Source organism: Phaethon aethereus (assembly GCF_964289735.1).
Source record: "Phaethon aethereus genome assembly, chromosome: 1".
In the NCBI taxonomy this organism is placed as follows: domain Eukaryota; kingdom Metazoa; phylum Chordata; class Aves; order Phaethontiformes; family Phaethontidae; genus Phaethon; species Phaethon aethereus.
Window position 1 is genome coordinate 43198527 of NC_138575.1, and position 17075 is coordinate 43215601.

The 17075-nt window shown below is 43.0% G+C and overlaps 1 protein-coding gene across 6 annotated transcripts in view; it reads right to left on the reverse strand.

Annotated features, from left to right (window-relative positions):
* Positions 1-16423, reverse strand: part of KCNC2 (potassium voltage-gated channel subfamily C member 2) — a gene marked incomplete at both ends in the record, with an annotated part of 110525 nt that extends 94102 nt beyond the window's left edge. For all 6 annotated transcript variants that reach the window (XM_082013974.1, XM_082013976.1, XM_082013977.1 and 3 more), the window contains one exon: positions 15785-16423. In XM_082013974.1, the coding sequence (XP_081870100.1) occupies positions 15785-16423 (639 nt within the window). The remainder of the gene's footprint in view (positions 1-15784) is intronic.
* Between the last annotated feature and the right edge of the window lie 652 nt (positions 16424-17075).

The window sequence follows — 17075 nt, forward strand, 5'->3', positions numbered from 1 at the left end:
CACCACCTCCCTGGGCAGCCTGTTCCAATGCCTGACCACCCTCTCGGGGAAGAAGTTTTTCCTAATATCCAATCTAAACCTCCCCTGGCACAACTTGAGGCCATTTCCTCTTGTCCTATCACTAGTTACTTGGGAGAAGAGACCAACACCCTCGTCGCCACAACCCCCTTTCAGGTAGCTGTAGAGAACGATAAGGTCTCCCCTCAGCCTCCTCTTCTCCTGACTAAACAACCCCAGTTCCCTCAGCTGCTCCTTGTAAGACTTGTGCTCCAGACCCCTCACCAGCTTCGCTGCCCTTCTCTGGACACGCTCCAGCACCTCAACGTCCTTCTTGTAGTGAGGGGTCCAAAACTGAACACAGGATTCGAGGTGCGGCCTCACCAGTGCCGAGTACAGGGGCACGATCACTTCCCTACTCCTGCTGGCCACACTATTTCTGATACAGGCCAGGACACTGTTGGCCTTCTTGGCCACCTGGGCACACTGCCGGCTCATATTCAGCCGGCTGTCAACCAGCATCCCCAGGTCCCTTTCCACCAGGCAGCTCTCCGGCCACTCCTCCCCAAGCCTGTAGCGTTGCATGGGGTTGTTGTGGCCGAAGTGCAGGACCCGGCACTTGGCCTTATTAAACCTCATACAGTTGACCTCTGCCCATCGATCCAGCCTGTCCAGATCCCTCTGCAGAGCCCTCCTACCCTCCAGCAGATCAACACTCCCACCCAACTTGGTGTCATCTGCAAACTTACTGAGGGAGCACTCGATCCCCTCATCCAGGTCATCAATAAAGATATTGAACAAGACCGGCCCCAGAACCGAGCCCTGGGGAACACCGCTTGTGACCGGCCACCAGCCGGATGTAACGCCATTCACCACAACTCTCTGGGCTCGGCCATCCAGCCAGTTTCTCACCCAGCAAAGAGGAAGAATTCACCCATCTCTAGAGGCAGAACTCACGGCTCCCTTGTTGTACAATAGTCCTGGTACTCTTGTGCAGGGTTCTTGTACATGAGGAGCCGGACACAAAGATGGGTGTTATTTCAGAATGAAGGAAGAGGTATTACCTATTACTTCAGAAAAACCTCTTACCAAAATTTACAGTAACTCAATTACTACACTGCCATGTGCTTAGCCAATACCCATCGTCTATATAGTTGAGCACAACCAATTAACATATTAAAAAGCAGCAAAGAATAGCAACTAGCTTTCACTAAACAATGCAAATGCTCCTGAAACTCCAAGTATTGCTCACACTAGGAATTCCTTTGAGATCTTGCCCTTTTTCTCCTTCTTTTAAAATTCTGATAAAATGTATGCCCTAGAAGTACAGCCTGCAAGTTCAACCATTCCTCCGACATCTGGTGGCTAAGGCTCAGCATCAATCTACACTTCAAAAGCAGCTACAGAACACAACAAGGAATCAACATGAGATCACTGAAAATATTTAACAAACTTTCTAATATACTGCAGATCGAATTGGTAGCAGAGCCAACTATAAAGATTGCCAATATTTCTCATTTTAAGACTCTCTACTCTGTTGTGCCAGAATCTAACTGCAGAGGTAGAATGCCAAATGTCTTTGCAAACATTCAGCAATCTGTGAGAAAGATGGACAATTACATTGTTTAAGTTGTATTAATTCTGGAAACCTTTTATTCCAAAATTCTAACAGTAAGTTTCGGAGGAAAAGCTTTGAGAAACTGTATCTGTACCAAACCTCACCTTAATTCAATCTTGTGTTCACATCCTACAAAGCAATTTTTAATAACATGACTGAAGAGTCTTCTCTCATATAGAGAAGGCTCTGGGGAGACCTTACTGCAGCCTTCCAGTACTTCAAGGGGGCTTAGGAGGAAGATGGGGACAGACTTTTTAGCAGCACCTGTAGCAATAGGACAAGGAGTAATGGTTTTAAACTAAAAGAGGGTAGATTTAGCCTAGGTATAAGGAAGACATTTTTCACAATGAGGTGGTAAAACACTGGCCCAGGTTGCCCAGAGAGGTGGTAGATGCCCCATCCCTGGAAACACTCAAGGTCAGGTTGGACGGGGCTCTGAGCAATCTGATCTAGTGAAAGGTGTCCCTACTCACTGCAGGGGAGTTGGACCACATGGCCTTTAAAGGCCCCCTCCAACCCAAACTATTCTATGATTCCATGATTATGTGTGCTTAAATCTTCAGGCACAGAAACTAGCAAACAATCCCCAACCTCTTTTTAAAAGTACCTAAGCTCTCCTTCACACTATATTTAACAGTTACCAACTAAAACACAATTCCCTTTTTTTTTTACTGCATTATTTGAGCACTGCATAATTTTTTAAGGTTTTTTTTTTTTATTTGCTAAGGTAAGAGAGCATTTGTACCTTCCCAGTTTGCAAAACAGAGTAAACCACAGTGGTGTGGTGATCCACAGAAGATGTTACAGCCTAGCAAAGACATAAACCTGGATCTCCAGAATTCCCTGCTAGCATTTTAGTCACTGTGCCCTCTTCACTTTCCTTATCCCTCTTAGCCTGACCAAATGAGTTCATTGTAACACAATCCCTTACATTCACAGCTTTCACTGTACTACAGCTTTTTGCATCTTCCACTTAAATGCTGGTTTTGTGTGTTTGTACTTCTCTTTATTCAGTATTCCTCACAAGAAGCAGAGATGTATGAGCTTGACTTGAACTGATCCTCTCTTCCTTTTAAAAAAATAACTAAATGAAAAAATATAGATAAATGAATAATAAATCAGGTTGCAACACTTCAAAGATGAAAAATCATGGTATGTGTTATCAACAAGACCTGATGAAAATGATTGCCAAATCTGGTTGGATTTAATATATTCCCTTACCAACAGCTGAAGAAGGGAAAGCTGCATCCTTGGGAGACATGATTTTCTAAAATTGCCTTATAAAATAATATAAAGAATGCATAGTTTTTACCATATAAAATTCAGTAGGGTTCTAGAACAATTCTAGATAGTTTACCAGAAGAACCTGACCTTTTTGTAGGTTTTTGAGCCATTCTGTGTAGCTCTATAAAAGCAACAGAATTACATAATTACTTGTATAAAAAAATATAAAAGCCATATAATTACTTGATTTAGGATGTTTGAAATAAAGTTGTAGAAAGAATAGTCTCCTTGTTTGCATTTTAGAGGTGCTTTCCATAAAATGGACACCATGAAATATTGGTTTGCTTTGGAATAATTAAGTATTTTTTAAATGACATAATGCCTGTCATAATGCAGTAGTGATTGCACAAAACACTGTAAAGCAATTTCCATCTTGATTTAGTATATGTTGCACAAAAGGCAGAGCTCTCAAGAATGGAAGGATTTCCTTACATCAGTCAAACCCTCTCCCAGTCACAACCGTCCTTCAGCCTCTGCTTGCTCTTTTATCCTGTTCCTGCTCCAATTACTTCAGCAAAGTTATGCTTCCTGATGTAATAAGTGTAAATGTAAGTGCTTTCTTGAGAAAAGATGTCCTAAGTTGTCAGGACTTCCAAGTGAAAAGCAACTTTACCTTGTTTTGGTTTGTTGTTTTAGGTTTGGGTTTTTTTTAAAGACAAGACTTCCCAGTCCCTCATCTAAGACCTCTGAACCAGCTGGCCATTTATAACAAAGTTAGACCAAAGGATAAAGATTTTTGAAACAATTAAATCTCTACAGTACTGTGAAAATAAGGGGCCCATTCAGACAGAGATCCAAAACCTTCAGTGAGACAAAGCTGTGAAGTGCGTTCAGAACCATCGGACAGCAGTCATGCACCGTCACTGAGCCTATGACTGGCTATTCTAATACTTCTGAACCAAGGCCTTTTCCAATGCTTTTGTAATAAAATCAACCATTCCGCTATGGTTTGAAGTACGATGATAGCTATAGATACCTCTCTAGTGTTAATACTACCTTTAGTAGCCGTGTTAGCAGCTTTTCTTTGAAAGCGTGATGGTATGCATCACTTATTGAAACACCAGCAAAATTTCAATTATTTTGTATTCTCAACAATTCAAAGACATTTAAATTCGGTATTCAGTAGCAGAACTGTACCCATTAGTCTCTAGACAAGTGCAGATGTAGTTCAGGTTGGGTTTGTATTTCATTAGAGCAACCTACCTTGCACTGCAGTCCTGACAGATTCATGAGATGAAGGCAATCCTCTTTGAAATAATTCCTGCTTTTGTTCAAACATCAACAGCTAACTTCCTAAAATAGCGCGAGGAAAATTATTAAACTCCTGTCTTGTGCTGCTACTGTTTGTGTACTCCTTGAAAACATAGATCAGGATGTGCGTATTACTAATTATAACGAATAAACTTTGCAAACCTTATTTTGTTTTTTTACCAGCAATGCAATTTTACAATGACAAGGTAATCGTTACAGTTTCCTAATCTTACTGTGAGTAAAATGCTCCCTCCAGAAACCCAAGCCTTGTCTCTGGGTGGGAAAGTCTTGGCCATAGTGGAGGCTAAAGGAAAATGCATGACCCAAATTTTTCATTGCAATTCTACTGTTCAGACAAGTACAGTGCGACAGCTGTGTGCACTGCAGAAAGAGGGGCAAAACATGAGTCTGAGACAAGAGAGGAGAACATTTGTGGTCTTAGTGCTTTCAAACTTCAGGTGGAATTTTTATCCACACATAAATACAGAGGCAAATTTTTTTATGTGTGTGTATATATGTATAGGCACACACACACACACATTTCTAAACAAATGCATATATTGTTGCTCCTAACCTGTAATTATGATAGGGGGAAAAAAAAAAAGAAAAAAAATCTTCTTGACTGTTTATCCTTGAATATTTTAATGAAGAAGGCTGCATCTCAGATCTCATGACTTACTTCAGTGTTCTTGCTTTTATTTGTTTAATTCAGCTCCCAGCTATAAGTTCAAGTTTGTGGACTCTGTGAATATCTTGCTTTATTAGGCTATATACATATATATTACTACATTGGCTTACAGTATTTTGTTAATCATGTTTGATGATAGAAGTAGTGTTCCATTCTTTATAAATTTTATCTCACTAAAATGGTAAAAACCTGAAGCAGTACATGGTTGCTCTATTTCTCTCTGTTTTTTTATCAGAAAAAGTGTGACCAGCAGGAGTAGGGAAGTGATTGTCCCCCTGGACTCAGCACTGGTGAGGCCACACCTTGAATCCTGTGTTCAGTTTTGGGCCCCTCACTACAAGAAGGATGCTGAGGTGCTGGAGCGTGTCCAGAGAAGGGCAGCAAAGCTGGTGAGGGGGCTGGAGCACAAGTCTTATGAGGAGCGGCTGAGGGAACTGGGGTTGTTCAGTCTGGAGAAGAGGAGGCTGAGGGGAGACCTTATCGCTCTCTATTGCTACCTGAAAGGGAGTTGTGGTGAGGTGGGTGTTGGTCTCTTCTCTCAAGTAACTAGTGATAGGACAAGAAGAGATGGCCCCAAGTTGTGCCACCAGAAGTTTAGACTGGATATTTGGAAAAAATTCTTCATCAAAATGGTTGTCAAGCATCAGAACAGGCTGCCCAGGGAAGTGGTTGAGTCACCATCTCTGGAGGTATTTAAAAGACGTATAGCTGTGGTGCTTAGGGACATGGTTTAGCCCATGGACATGGACTTGGCAGTGCTAGGTTAACGGTTGGACTTAATGATCTTAAAGGTCTTTTCCAACCTAAACTATTCTACACTGAATGTAACATGGTGGGGCTGAAGAGTGAGAGAACAGGTAACTAAGAACCAACTCTGAGAGCCTTCGGAGACAGTTCTGGGAGACACTTGCAGCTGTCACAGCTCCTAGGTTGTGGTGCAGACCGGCTGCAAGACTGTACCTACCTACAGTAGCTGTTTCCAAAATGTGATAAACCTAGTCATTAGGGAAGTCATTTTGAAAAGATCAAAGCTCCCTTCTCACTTTAAGATTAAAGAAGTGGCAACTGCAACAAGAAGTGTAAGTAGATAAACTTGCAGTTTAAAGAAAACCAACATCTTCCATCCTTAAAGCAATGATCATCTCTCAAAAAAAACCACACATACAACACAAAATACCTTTGCCAGTTTTAAGATTTGGCTGGCTATATTGTGATAAACCAAAATAATGAAAATACATACTTTGCTTTGGTCCATAAAGGCCTATTTTTCACCAAGATGTAATTTTCCCTTTCATCAAATATTTTCTCCTTTTTAATTCCCCCAACTCATTTGCTGTGCTATTGAGGCACCAACTTAAAACATGCAATGACTAACCAAGGAGACCCTGTAGCTGCAATGCATCAAACCAATTTTGTTGACCATTCACGGGTCACTGCAACATCAGCTTCACATGCCTGTGTTGGAGACAAATGACAAACATGACCATTTCTTTCTCCAAGCTGCACAGGTATATCGCCTCGGCAAGCAGGAAAACAACTCCAGCCTGCTGTCAAAAAATTCAAAACTACATTCAAATAGCTTCGAATATAGTCAGTAATAAAATTTACTGGCCAAAGGATGAAGATGCCTAAGGTGTTTACATCAATTTGTTTAATAAAAAGTATTACCAGATGCCAAACAGACAGTGATTACACAGCAGAGCTGATGTTCAATACCTGCACTGAAATCCTACCCCATGTGATTTCTATCCCCAAAAAAGTTTTTGATGTCATCTATTATATGCCATTTACTATATAGACTTTAATTTTTAAACCATGAAAATATGAAACGTCATAATTATTAATTAAATGGACTTCATTTTCCATTATAAGGGAGAAGAAGGTTGGAAAACCAGAACTTATTTATTTAGAATATAATAGAATATTTCAGCTGGAAGTGACCTAGAACAATCATCTAGTCCAACTGTCCGACCAATTCAGGAATCAACAAAAGTTAAAGCATGTTATTAAGGTCATTGTCCAAATGCCTCTTAAACACTGTCAGGCTTGGGGCATCAACCACCTCTCTAGGAAGCCTGTTCCAGTGCTTGACCACCCTCTCAGTAATGAAATGCTTCCTAATGTCCAGTCTAAACATCCCCTGGCGCAGCTTTGAACCATTCCCACACATCCCATCACTGGATACCAGGGAGAAGAGACCAGCACCTCCCTCTCCACTTGCCCTCCTCAGGAGGCTATAGAGAGCCAAAACTCAGTTCCCACGGAGCTTTTTTATTTGTTTAAATAATTTCCCAGATAAAGGCAAGACTGTTCAAGATAAAAACCAGATGTGGTTGCACATCAATTATATCCTAGAATTCAAATGGAAAACTGAAGGTAGATATCAGACCTAAAATTGCAAACGCAAGAAAACTTTTTTCCTGCATGTGATCAAAAACCAGGAAGACAAATAAGGTTCTTCTCCAAACCATATCTGGATTAAACTTAGAATGCAAAATTCCTGTCAGGACAAAACCTGCATAACACACTTGGGATGACATAAAGATCATATGATATAAAGGATGACATCAAGAAGATAAAATAGACAGCTCACTTGAAAAGTACAGAGAATGTTTGAATACCTGTGTAAAAATAAGGACTAATGAGGACATCCCCTTTGGTATTGTCTAAGAACTAAAGAAAGTTTATAACCACACATTTGTATACTTTAAAAACATCATTGACATATTGTCCTGTAATAATTTTTACCACTACTTAAAAAAAAAAATAATTCTGTTATTGCAAAGGCCTTCTATAAAATACTAATTACTACATACTTGATTACCCTCAATCTTACAGTAGACAGCATATAAAAGCCTAATATATTTTCCGAACATTTATGATCTCAGAAATTAAGTAGGTCAACAGAAATATGATGAGAAGACATTATTCTTCCCCCCGTTTGAGAGCACCTGCCAGCAGGAAGCCATTGGGGATGGTTAAGCACCCTCACACCGTGCTGCGGCAGGCACCAACGCAGTCCCCTTGAAAAACTGTCAGGAACTCAGCCTGCGCTCCTCGTTATCACAACAACGTGTACGCAGCGTCTCCCAGCACTGTTCTGCAGCCCTCTTCTCTCACTCTACTGAACTTCATCTTTCTCACTCTACTGAACTTCATCTTTTCCAACGCAATTCAATGAAAAAGAATTTTCTCAGCCATTCTTTGAGTTTCAGCATTTGATTTCTGTTGCTCTAAAATCCCATGTACTATCAGACCTCTAGCCTTGGAGTAGCCTTGTGCTTTATCAAAGCAAGCATTTTAGCGTGGTGGAAATCATTCCTAAAGAAGAATTATTTCTCTTAGGATAAGGATTAAACAGTTAAAAAGAAGATTACTGCTGTACAGCTAGTACTCCTCAAATTATCAAAACCAAACGCACAAACTTCAAGGGATACTTTGCCTTTTTCAAAGACTGGTCACAGCAAAAAAAATTAGTTTTGTATGCAATACACTAATGAAAATGTAAACACTCAAGAAACTATATGTATTTCAGAAATAAGACTAGGTGACATTGTGCGGTATATTTAGTGCATATTAATGAACTTGACCACATTATTCAGCACTGGGGTAAGAGACTGTTCTCTGTTTACAGCATTTTGCAGGAGCATATCAAAGACTCGATAGGTTCACGTAGAAACACTAAGAAACTACAAAAGGCTGTCTCTAATAACAAAGTACTGAATTATTACACCACTGTAATAATCAACCTACTGGTAAAAAGACCAAAAACGCAGCAACATCTCAGAATTTCCAACTTAAAGGCAGGGGAGAAAAAAAACAACACACTTCTAATATATAATTGGATAGTTTGTTTTTTAAGCTTCAAGTCACTACTTCAGTCAAGAATTCTGTAAAGCAAATCACAAATCACAAGAAATTGTATTTCATGTGATTAGAGAGCATTCTATTTTTAACACTACTGATTAACAGATGGAAGTAGAGTTTTTCCTTCAAAAGTGCTTTAGTCATTATAAAGTACCAACAAAAATGTTAATTAAACACATTTGTAGAATTAAAAAAAAAAAAGTGTGATTTTATGTTCGTTCTCTACAGCTATTTCTACAGCTCGCTCTGACTAAATTCCCATTTAGTTATATCAACACATACATGTGTATGTCAGGATAGGGAAGAAAATGTACCAGGTCATCGCTACCACTTGAATACCTTTTACCATGACAATAAATATTGCCAATGCTAAGTTTGTATTAGCATGTCCACACACATTTCCACAACTGTATAGTGTGTTTACCACTTTATTTCGGATGTGTGAAATATCCTCCTGTTTCAGCCCTTGCACCAGAAGAAAGGCTCTTTAGAAATAACAGCACATGTAAGTAAAAGTGGACATAACTCCCTTATTTGCTCTCCACATAAAATTCTTGAACAGCCTTGTTTAGCCTTGCTTTAAAAACAAATTTTTATTCCTATGCAATTACTAATTTATACTGGAAAGGGCGTGTGCTTGTGAAAGAATTGTGTGTGTGTAAAGGAACTGTATCACTATAAGAAACATACTAAGCAGAATGACAGCCAATAGTTTGATAATCCAAGTATTACTATATCTATACATTATTTGCTAACTACTTTACTCACAGTAAAAAAAAAAAAAAGAAAACAAAACAACTGCAGCAATACCCACAAGTCTCTACATTGAATCAATAAGCTTCTGTAAATGACACTGACAGAAGTGAGGTCTAAAGAAGAGTTTAGTAAAGAGAATTAAAAGGGAACATATGATCCCCATCAGGTGCTGAATATAGAGGGCATAAACCCTTTCTTTCCAGTTGTGGCTGAAGGAAACCGTGTTTCCCCAAGATGAGCCAAGAGTCTGAAGCGCAGGACAAGCAGTAGGAGTCTCTGGAGAAACGAACAGCGCTGAAACAGCACTTGACAGTGAGAAGAACTTGTCCTTTCCATCTTAAAACTACTGGACAGCACTCCATAAGAGATTATTAAAATATTAAAAATTTATATAGGGATGGCTTTTCCTCTTCTCTGATCCTTCTACCCCAGTTGCAAGGTAACTTCATAGGAAGAGAACAGTCCCATTCTGCCAATGATCACTGTGGGAGAAAAGGACAAGGAAGTTGTGTAAAACTTCCCTTAAAATATCTTGAAGTTCCTACCGTGAAGGAAACTAATCAAGGATATGGGATTAGTCTGAATTCTGAACTACTTTGATTATGACTCAACACAAATTCACCAAAATAAGCAAAAATGCTGACTTCTTCGCAGGATATCGATTGATACCTTTACCTTCAACTAAGTACCAGACACTTTAAGAACAACAGGGACCTGGAAGATACCAGTTTTCTTATGTCACTTTTTTCGTATCCTGACTGCATCATGTGACAATGGTATGATAATGTGATACCTCGTCTGACGGTAGCATTGAAACCTATACAATATTCACCAGAAGTTGGGAGCTGTTCCTCCCACCACCATCTTAATCCGTTTGAAGGTAAGTTCTCATCCCCAAAGTAAACCATTTAATAATTTTACCACTGTTAAATAAACGTGACAGATAACACATTGCGTATTAACTACATAAAGGAAGGGAACGTGGTCTGCCAGATTTCTCAACCAAAAGTACTTCTCACACCGTTATTATCTTGGGCTGTGTATGTTAAGCTAATTTCCCCATCCAGTTACACCAAAGGAAATTCATTCTAACTCCATTAACCAAATTATTTCAGTGTCATTGGAAGACGAATCTGGCTGTACGCACGTGCACGTAGGTTAACAGCATCTATTTCTGAAGTGATCGGATAGATCATATCTGTGGTATTTATGTCAGAGCCATGACAAAATGCTTTTCCCAGATGAATAAGCGACAGCAAGAAGGCTGTTTTCAATGGGAAGAGGAAGCCAAGCGCTGGCTTGTTTCCATGGAAACACTAGCAGCATCAGGCAGAACAGCTGTAGAGGAAGAGGCAGAAGTTCGGGAGGCAGAAATCTTGCTGATTTTACCTCAGCGATATGTCAGCACCATCAGAGACCATCTACATTTAAGGCAGATCAAGCTAGTTTATGTTGAACATGTCATGTATTAAGCTACAATTTCCCATTAAGACTTTTAAAAGCCAGCGTGCCAGAAGTCAATTAATAACAATTACTTACAATGTGATGTAGTCAGTCCATATACACATGAAGCTTCAGAGTGTATAAATATCTGTAGGAGTGATGCATTATGATTTTGTCATCAGGGGCAAATCTTGCTGTTTCTTTAAAAACTACAGCTCCCATAGGCTAAATGCTTCAAGCAGAACAACTGGGTTTCACCCATTTAATCTAATGGACTCTTTTCCCACTTAAAAATAAATTCAGCACTTCTATTACCAACACGGCAAAAGGAATACCCTCTTTGCAGTTTCTTTATCAACTTTTATTACTTTCTTTTTATCATTTTCAGATAAAAGATGTCTGCATAATTCAGAAATTATTAAATGGTAAAAGCTAAAATATACTTGTTTTCCTTGCTGAATAAAAGACAGATAGTAAAGGTTTCCACTTATAAATTAAATTAAATTCTGTCTTCCTATTTGTTAGGAAAGCAAATAAACTTTGCTATTCACTATTAATCTACAAATATATATTCTGAGATTAACATATCTTCATCGCTCCATTCACGATATCTCAGACTATCGTTGCTTCCACCAAAGATAAAAACTGTCTTGCATCACAAACAGCCAGAGCCCTAAAAATATAACCCACTCCAGTCATTCACCATAGTACACAACAGGTATCTAGGTACCTGGAGAAAATGTAAGCAAGCCACCAAATAAAGACACAAGTTGTCTTTGATTAAGAATGCTCACCAATATAATTTCTGTTGCTTTAGCCTTTCGAGGAGATCTAGAAAATCATATTTTCTCCCTCGCCCATCTCACTCATTTCAGCGAATTCTTCCTACAACCAACCCCACCGAATGTTCAAAGCTGGTGTAGATGTTACGGGACACTGAAAGGAGTCTCTGACAATGTAATGTCACATAAAGCAGTAGATGGAAACTTCTTATTTCTGTCCAACAATACCGCTCACTGCTCAAGACCAGCTCCTCATGTCATGATGAAGCAGCACAGGATCAGTATTTTTCAGAACACTTGCAAGGTGTAAGTATCTTGATGCCTAGACAGCGGGGCTTTTGTGGTTTTATTTGCATTTCAGCAAATACTTACTAACAGCAAACTTTACAAATACTTGTTAATTAGTTTTTATCCTTCCCCCGCAAACAAAGTAATTATGATCTTTCCTACAGATAAAGGCTGTGTAACCTGCCTTCGGCCACTGAGAACGGCCAGGGTGCCGCGGGCAGCGCCCGCCGAGCGCCCTGGCCCACGCCGACTCCCGCGCTGCTGAGCTACCCAACTTCACAGCCACGGTCCCCTTATCCATGGACAGATTTACAGTCTTCTCAGAAAGTGAAGGACATACAGCTATGAACTTTGTGAATCCCAGGGCCATTTCTGAGTTCCTGCAGTAAGCGCATGAGTAACCCATAGACCTTAGGAAAAATCAATGACAAATGCTAATTACTTCTTTAAACAGCATTGTGTTTCAACTATCACTCAAAAGTAAAAGGCCTTAAAAGCTTAATTAATTTGAAGTATGGTATCTGAGACTACTGCTGACATTCTAGGTCCTGCTGGGCATCTGCAGATGCTCTTTGAAACTCAGCGCTTAATTACACCTCTAGTACTTCCTTACAAACTATTTAGACGTAACTTTGCACTTTACTAAAGCATAATGAGCGCTCCGCACTTATGAGCCATCAAAGGATACCAAAACCATTTACAGGTGTTAGCTAGCAAAACTCACAACACACGTTTGATTCAGATAAGAATCAGGCACGTGTCTGTCTCAGAGATGCTTAAACCAATGCACAGAAATATTTAGTTGCCCAACGCTTCTCCTTCTATGACAGTATCTTACGCCAGTAGCTTTCCATACCTGCATAGTAACATTCTGTCAAATAGCAGTTTGTGAATGATTGCGCTATTAAGCCTGGAGTGATTCTTTAGATTCATTTCACAGCCTTTGAAATCCAACACGATAAAATGAAAACAGAAATAATATTCAGACATAACTCCTGAACTTGAGAAACAAGGAAAAGTGTTGCAGGTTTCAAAGCAATTGTATGTACCCGGATTACCTTTTATATTAACAAAAACCATGTTTAGTAGATGTCATTATCTAAATATCAAAACTGCATACACTAAAAGTTGAAAATTTGTTTAGAGTCTCAAATAAAGTAAACCTTCTTGTCAACAAACTAGTTCCACTATTTATACAACATCACTGGATGGTCTTGCTAGAATAATCTTGTGCGTGCACTATCCCCCAATAGGTTACCATGGCAACTTATATTTGAATTTCTATAAATTTCTATTTTTAGAGATCACAGTTTAGGATAAAGAAAATCACAAATATTAAGTACCATTTCATTGAGAGAAAATATCCCATTTTCATCATCATCATACTTCCCGGAAAAGACATTGCTGAAGTTAAATCAGGCAGTAATGCTAAAAAAATAATTACCACAGTTATTAAGAAAGTTTACCACTAAGCAGCCTCACCATAATCTAAGCGATGTATGAGTCAGTAACTAAGACTATAAGGCAAAGATTGATGTTCACAGAGTTTTGGCTTGCTTTCAGTAAGGACAGGATTTCACTCAAACGTTTTTAGAGTTAGTCACCATTTCAGCTGACACAAAACAAACATGTGATAGCCAGAATACTCAGAAAATAATGTCTTTGTTTCAGGTGTGGGACAATGTTGAATCAACAGTAACTTCTCAGTTCCAAACTAAGGTTACCATCACCTTAAATTACTGTGTTCAAGAGTGCTTACTAAGTGCATGCTAGTCCTTAAATACAAATTTACTTAATGCTTTAAAACTTGCCAGCAATTTTCAAAATTGTCTCCTGAAAAAGAGAGGTATAAAGTAGCAGCCTTGAAGAAAATGAAAACACCAATTTAGACACTGTTGTTACAGTTCTGACACTGCCTTACTCTGGCTGCCTGGGGTTGAAATCAAAATACAATGTTTAAAACCAGTTTTTAAGTTATAAAAATGTAAATACCTTATCTTCTAAGAGATTACCGTGTCACAATTTTCTACCACAGTGTTAATTACGGTATTCATTTTGCAAACTTGAAGTATCTTTACCGAGCCACTGACGGTCACAGATGGAAGATTTGGAAAGCCAGTGCCTACAGGTTCTGCCAAAGAACGGACCGAAGCAGACCGAAAACCCAAGTGACAGCTACAGCTCCGGAGCGCGATTGCCACCGGCACACCTCCCCTCCTGCCTCTCCTGGTATCTTCCACGTAATGTTTACTCCGTACTCCTCAGCTCTCCAGCAAAGCTGAGTGGCAAGATTCCCTATCGTAAAAGCTGCAGATTCGACACTGTCAGCAACTTCCCACGAAACAACGGGCGAAAGACAACCTGCAGGGCCATCACCATGCGCACTGCCGTTTTGTCAGGTAACCGACGCCAAATTTTCTTTAGGATTCAGACAGCTCAGATGCGAGCAACGTTGGGTATGTCACTGATGAGCAAAGTTAGACACTTCTGGTAGTTTTTCTTCAGAACCAACCCTTCATTAAAAACTTATTTCCAGTATCAGCACTGGCACTCAGCAAGAGACAGTAATAACCACCAGGCCTTTAACTCTCTTTTTAACTTACCTCACTACGCTCATAGGAGCTGCTAACTTTCACAGAAACTGCATCAGGCCACAGGGAAGTCCCTTCACCACATGCTTATGGTCACATCTACGAGATTGCCAGTGAAAGCACTGGAACTGATCAGGAGATGACACCCACCATAACTGCAGTTTCTGCAGGATGAGGCTTAGCTCTGAATACTTCATGGGAGTCCCAGTAAATATGCTGCAGAACACTTATTACCATTTCATAATCAAACATTTCCAATTACAAGTTCTTTTTCTTGTATTGCAGGGAGGATTTGCTGGCCGTCTCTTTTCTCGTTGTTTAATTTAAAGCACCGCTGTACATCTCTCTCAAAGGAATTACAACCATTTGTTTGCTCCAAAGCCCTGGAGCCCACATCGCCACACACAGCAGCAACTAAAAGATGGAACTAAAAGCCAAATCATCAAAGTAGCAAGCAGTCAGTATCAAAATCCAAAAATCCTTCTCTCAGTAATGGAAACTTAGTATGATCATTTACTGCCTTGCATCCATACCCTCAGGCACAGAGCCACCGAGGGTCACCCTGAGAAATCAGCGGAAGGCCAGGGTGACCCACCGTCACACTTGGGTGAACTCGGATCACGTCCCAGCGCAGACAGAGCGAAGGGCTGGGGTGGGTCTCCTGCATCGCTGTCACCACCTCGCCCCAAACCTGAGACCTCTGACAGCTGGGGAGGGCTGATGGCCTCCCGATGGGGCCGGATGCCCCGACCCCAAAGGCAGCTCTAGGCAGGTCCTCAGAAAGGACGAGAGCACCGTGCGGCTGTTCCTGCCCACACCCACACAAACGGGCCCCCCAGCGAGTGCATCTCCACACCCCCACCCAGGCCTGGGAGGTGAGGGTGGCTCCCTTGCAAGCTCCTCGGGGCACAGCTCCCACCTCACCCCACGTACACTCCCACGGGGGGACGCTGCCACACTGGGACCCCCTCACTGCCTGACATCGCCTGCAGGTGCAGAGGGGACCAACACCACCGCCCCACGGGGGCTGATGTCACCCCCACACAGCGGCCCCCCAAAGCATCGCCCCTGCACGTCCACCCCAAGCGGGGCAAGCTTCCCCTTGTCAACGTACATGCCTTGCCTCCCACGGCAGGGGACCACGGCGTGCGCACCCCTGTGTGAGACCCTCGGCCCCCCCAGCCGCCCCGAGGCGGGAGCGCCGGCCGGCGGCCCTTACCCTGGCAGCCCGGGAGGAGTAGGGGTCCTCGAAGAGCGCCCAGACGCGGGGCTGCAGCCGCCGCCAGCGCCCACCCTTGCCCTCGGCGGTCGCCCCCGCGTCCTCGATGCCCAGCCTCTTGGCGGCCAGGTCGTCGTCGTCGCCGTCGGGGGGTGGCTCGCCCGTCAGCAGGTCGGGCGCCTCGAAGATGTCGAGGGCCTCCTCGGCGTCGCGGTGCTGGCGGTAAGTCATCCAGCAGCAGGGCTCCACGTCGGTCTCGTCGATGCCCCAGAAGGCCAGCTCCTCCTCGAAGAGCGGCCCGCAGACGTCGGCGGGGCAGTGCAGCTTGCCGGTGCGGTAGTAGTTGAGCACATAGGCGAAGACCCCCGGGTGCCGGTCGAAGAAAAACTCGCTGGTGCCGCCGCTGCCTCGGGGGCTGCAGCCGCTGCCGGGCTCCGGGCAGCCGCCCGCCGGCGGCGGCGGGTTGAGGGGGGGCGGCGGCGACGTCGGCTCCTCGCCGCCCGGGGACTCGCTCTGGGACTCGCAGGCGAGCAGGGCCAGGCGGGTCCCCGGCAGGGTCTTCAGGGTGCTGCGGTAGGTCTCGTGCCGCGTGCCCCCCACGTTGAGGATCACCCTCTCGTTGTCCTCGAGTTTCCCCATCGCTCTGGGTCGGACATGACTGGGGAGGGCGCGGGAGGCAACGGCGAGGAGGAGGGGGGACGACACCGGTCGCTGGGCGGGGGGGCAGCCGGGAGCGGGGGACGAGCTTCTGCCTTGAGCAAACAGAAAGAAGAGATCGAGGAGAAGCCCCCCAAGCATCACCCGGGAGGTGGGGGAGCTATTCCCTGCCGTCACCGCCTGCCCCAGCCCCCTGCACCCCCCGGATCTCCCGCCGCCCCGCACCCCGGGGGAGCCCTCCCGGCCCGCCCCGCTGCTCCCGCGGAGGGCTCTCCCGCCCCGCCGCGGCCGAAGCTCCGGGCTCCCTGACCAGCTTCCCCCGAAAGCAGGCTACCGAAATGGCACTGCCACCGTCCCCGCCCTCGCCGGGCTGCGTGAATCGAGCTGATGGAATAGAAAGTCTGCGGTTAATTATTTAATGGGCATCTATCTTTTATTATCCTAACAGCTTAACGCGGGGGGGGGAGGATTAGAGGTTTGTCTCTCCTCCCCCTCCCCCCGCCTTTATTTTGGGAGAGAGGGATTGCTTTTGGGGAAGAAATACCAAGCCACTCACTCCCCAGCAGCTCAGGCAGCAGGCACACCCTTGGAAAAAGGCTGTCTGCCTGGAGCTCGGCTCGCTACTTTCTCAGCT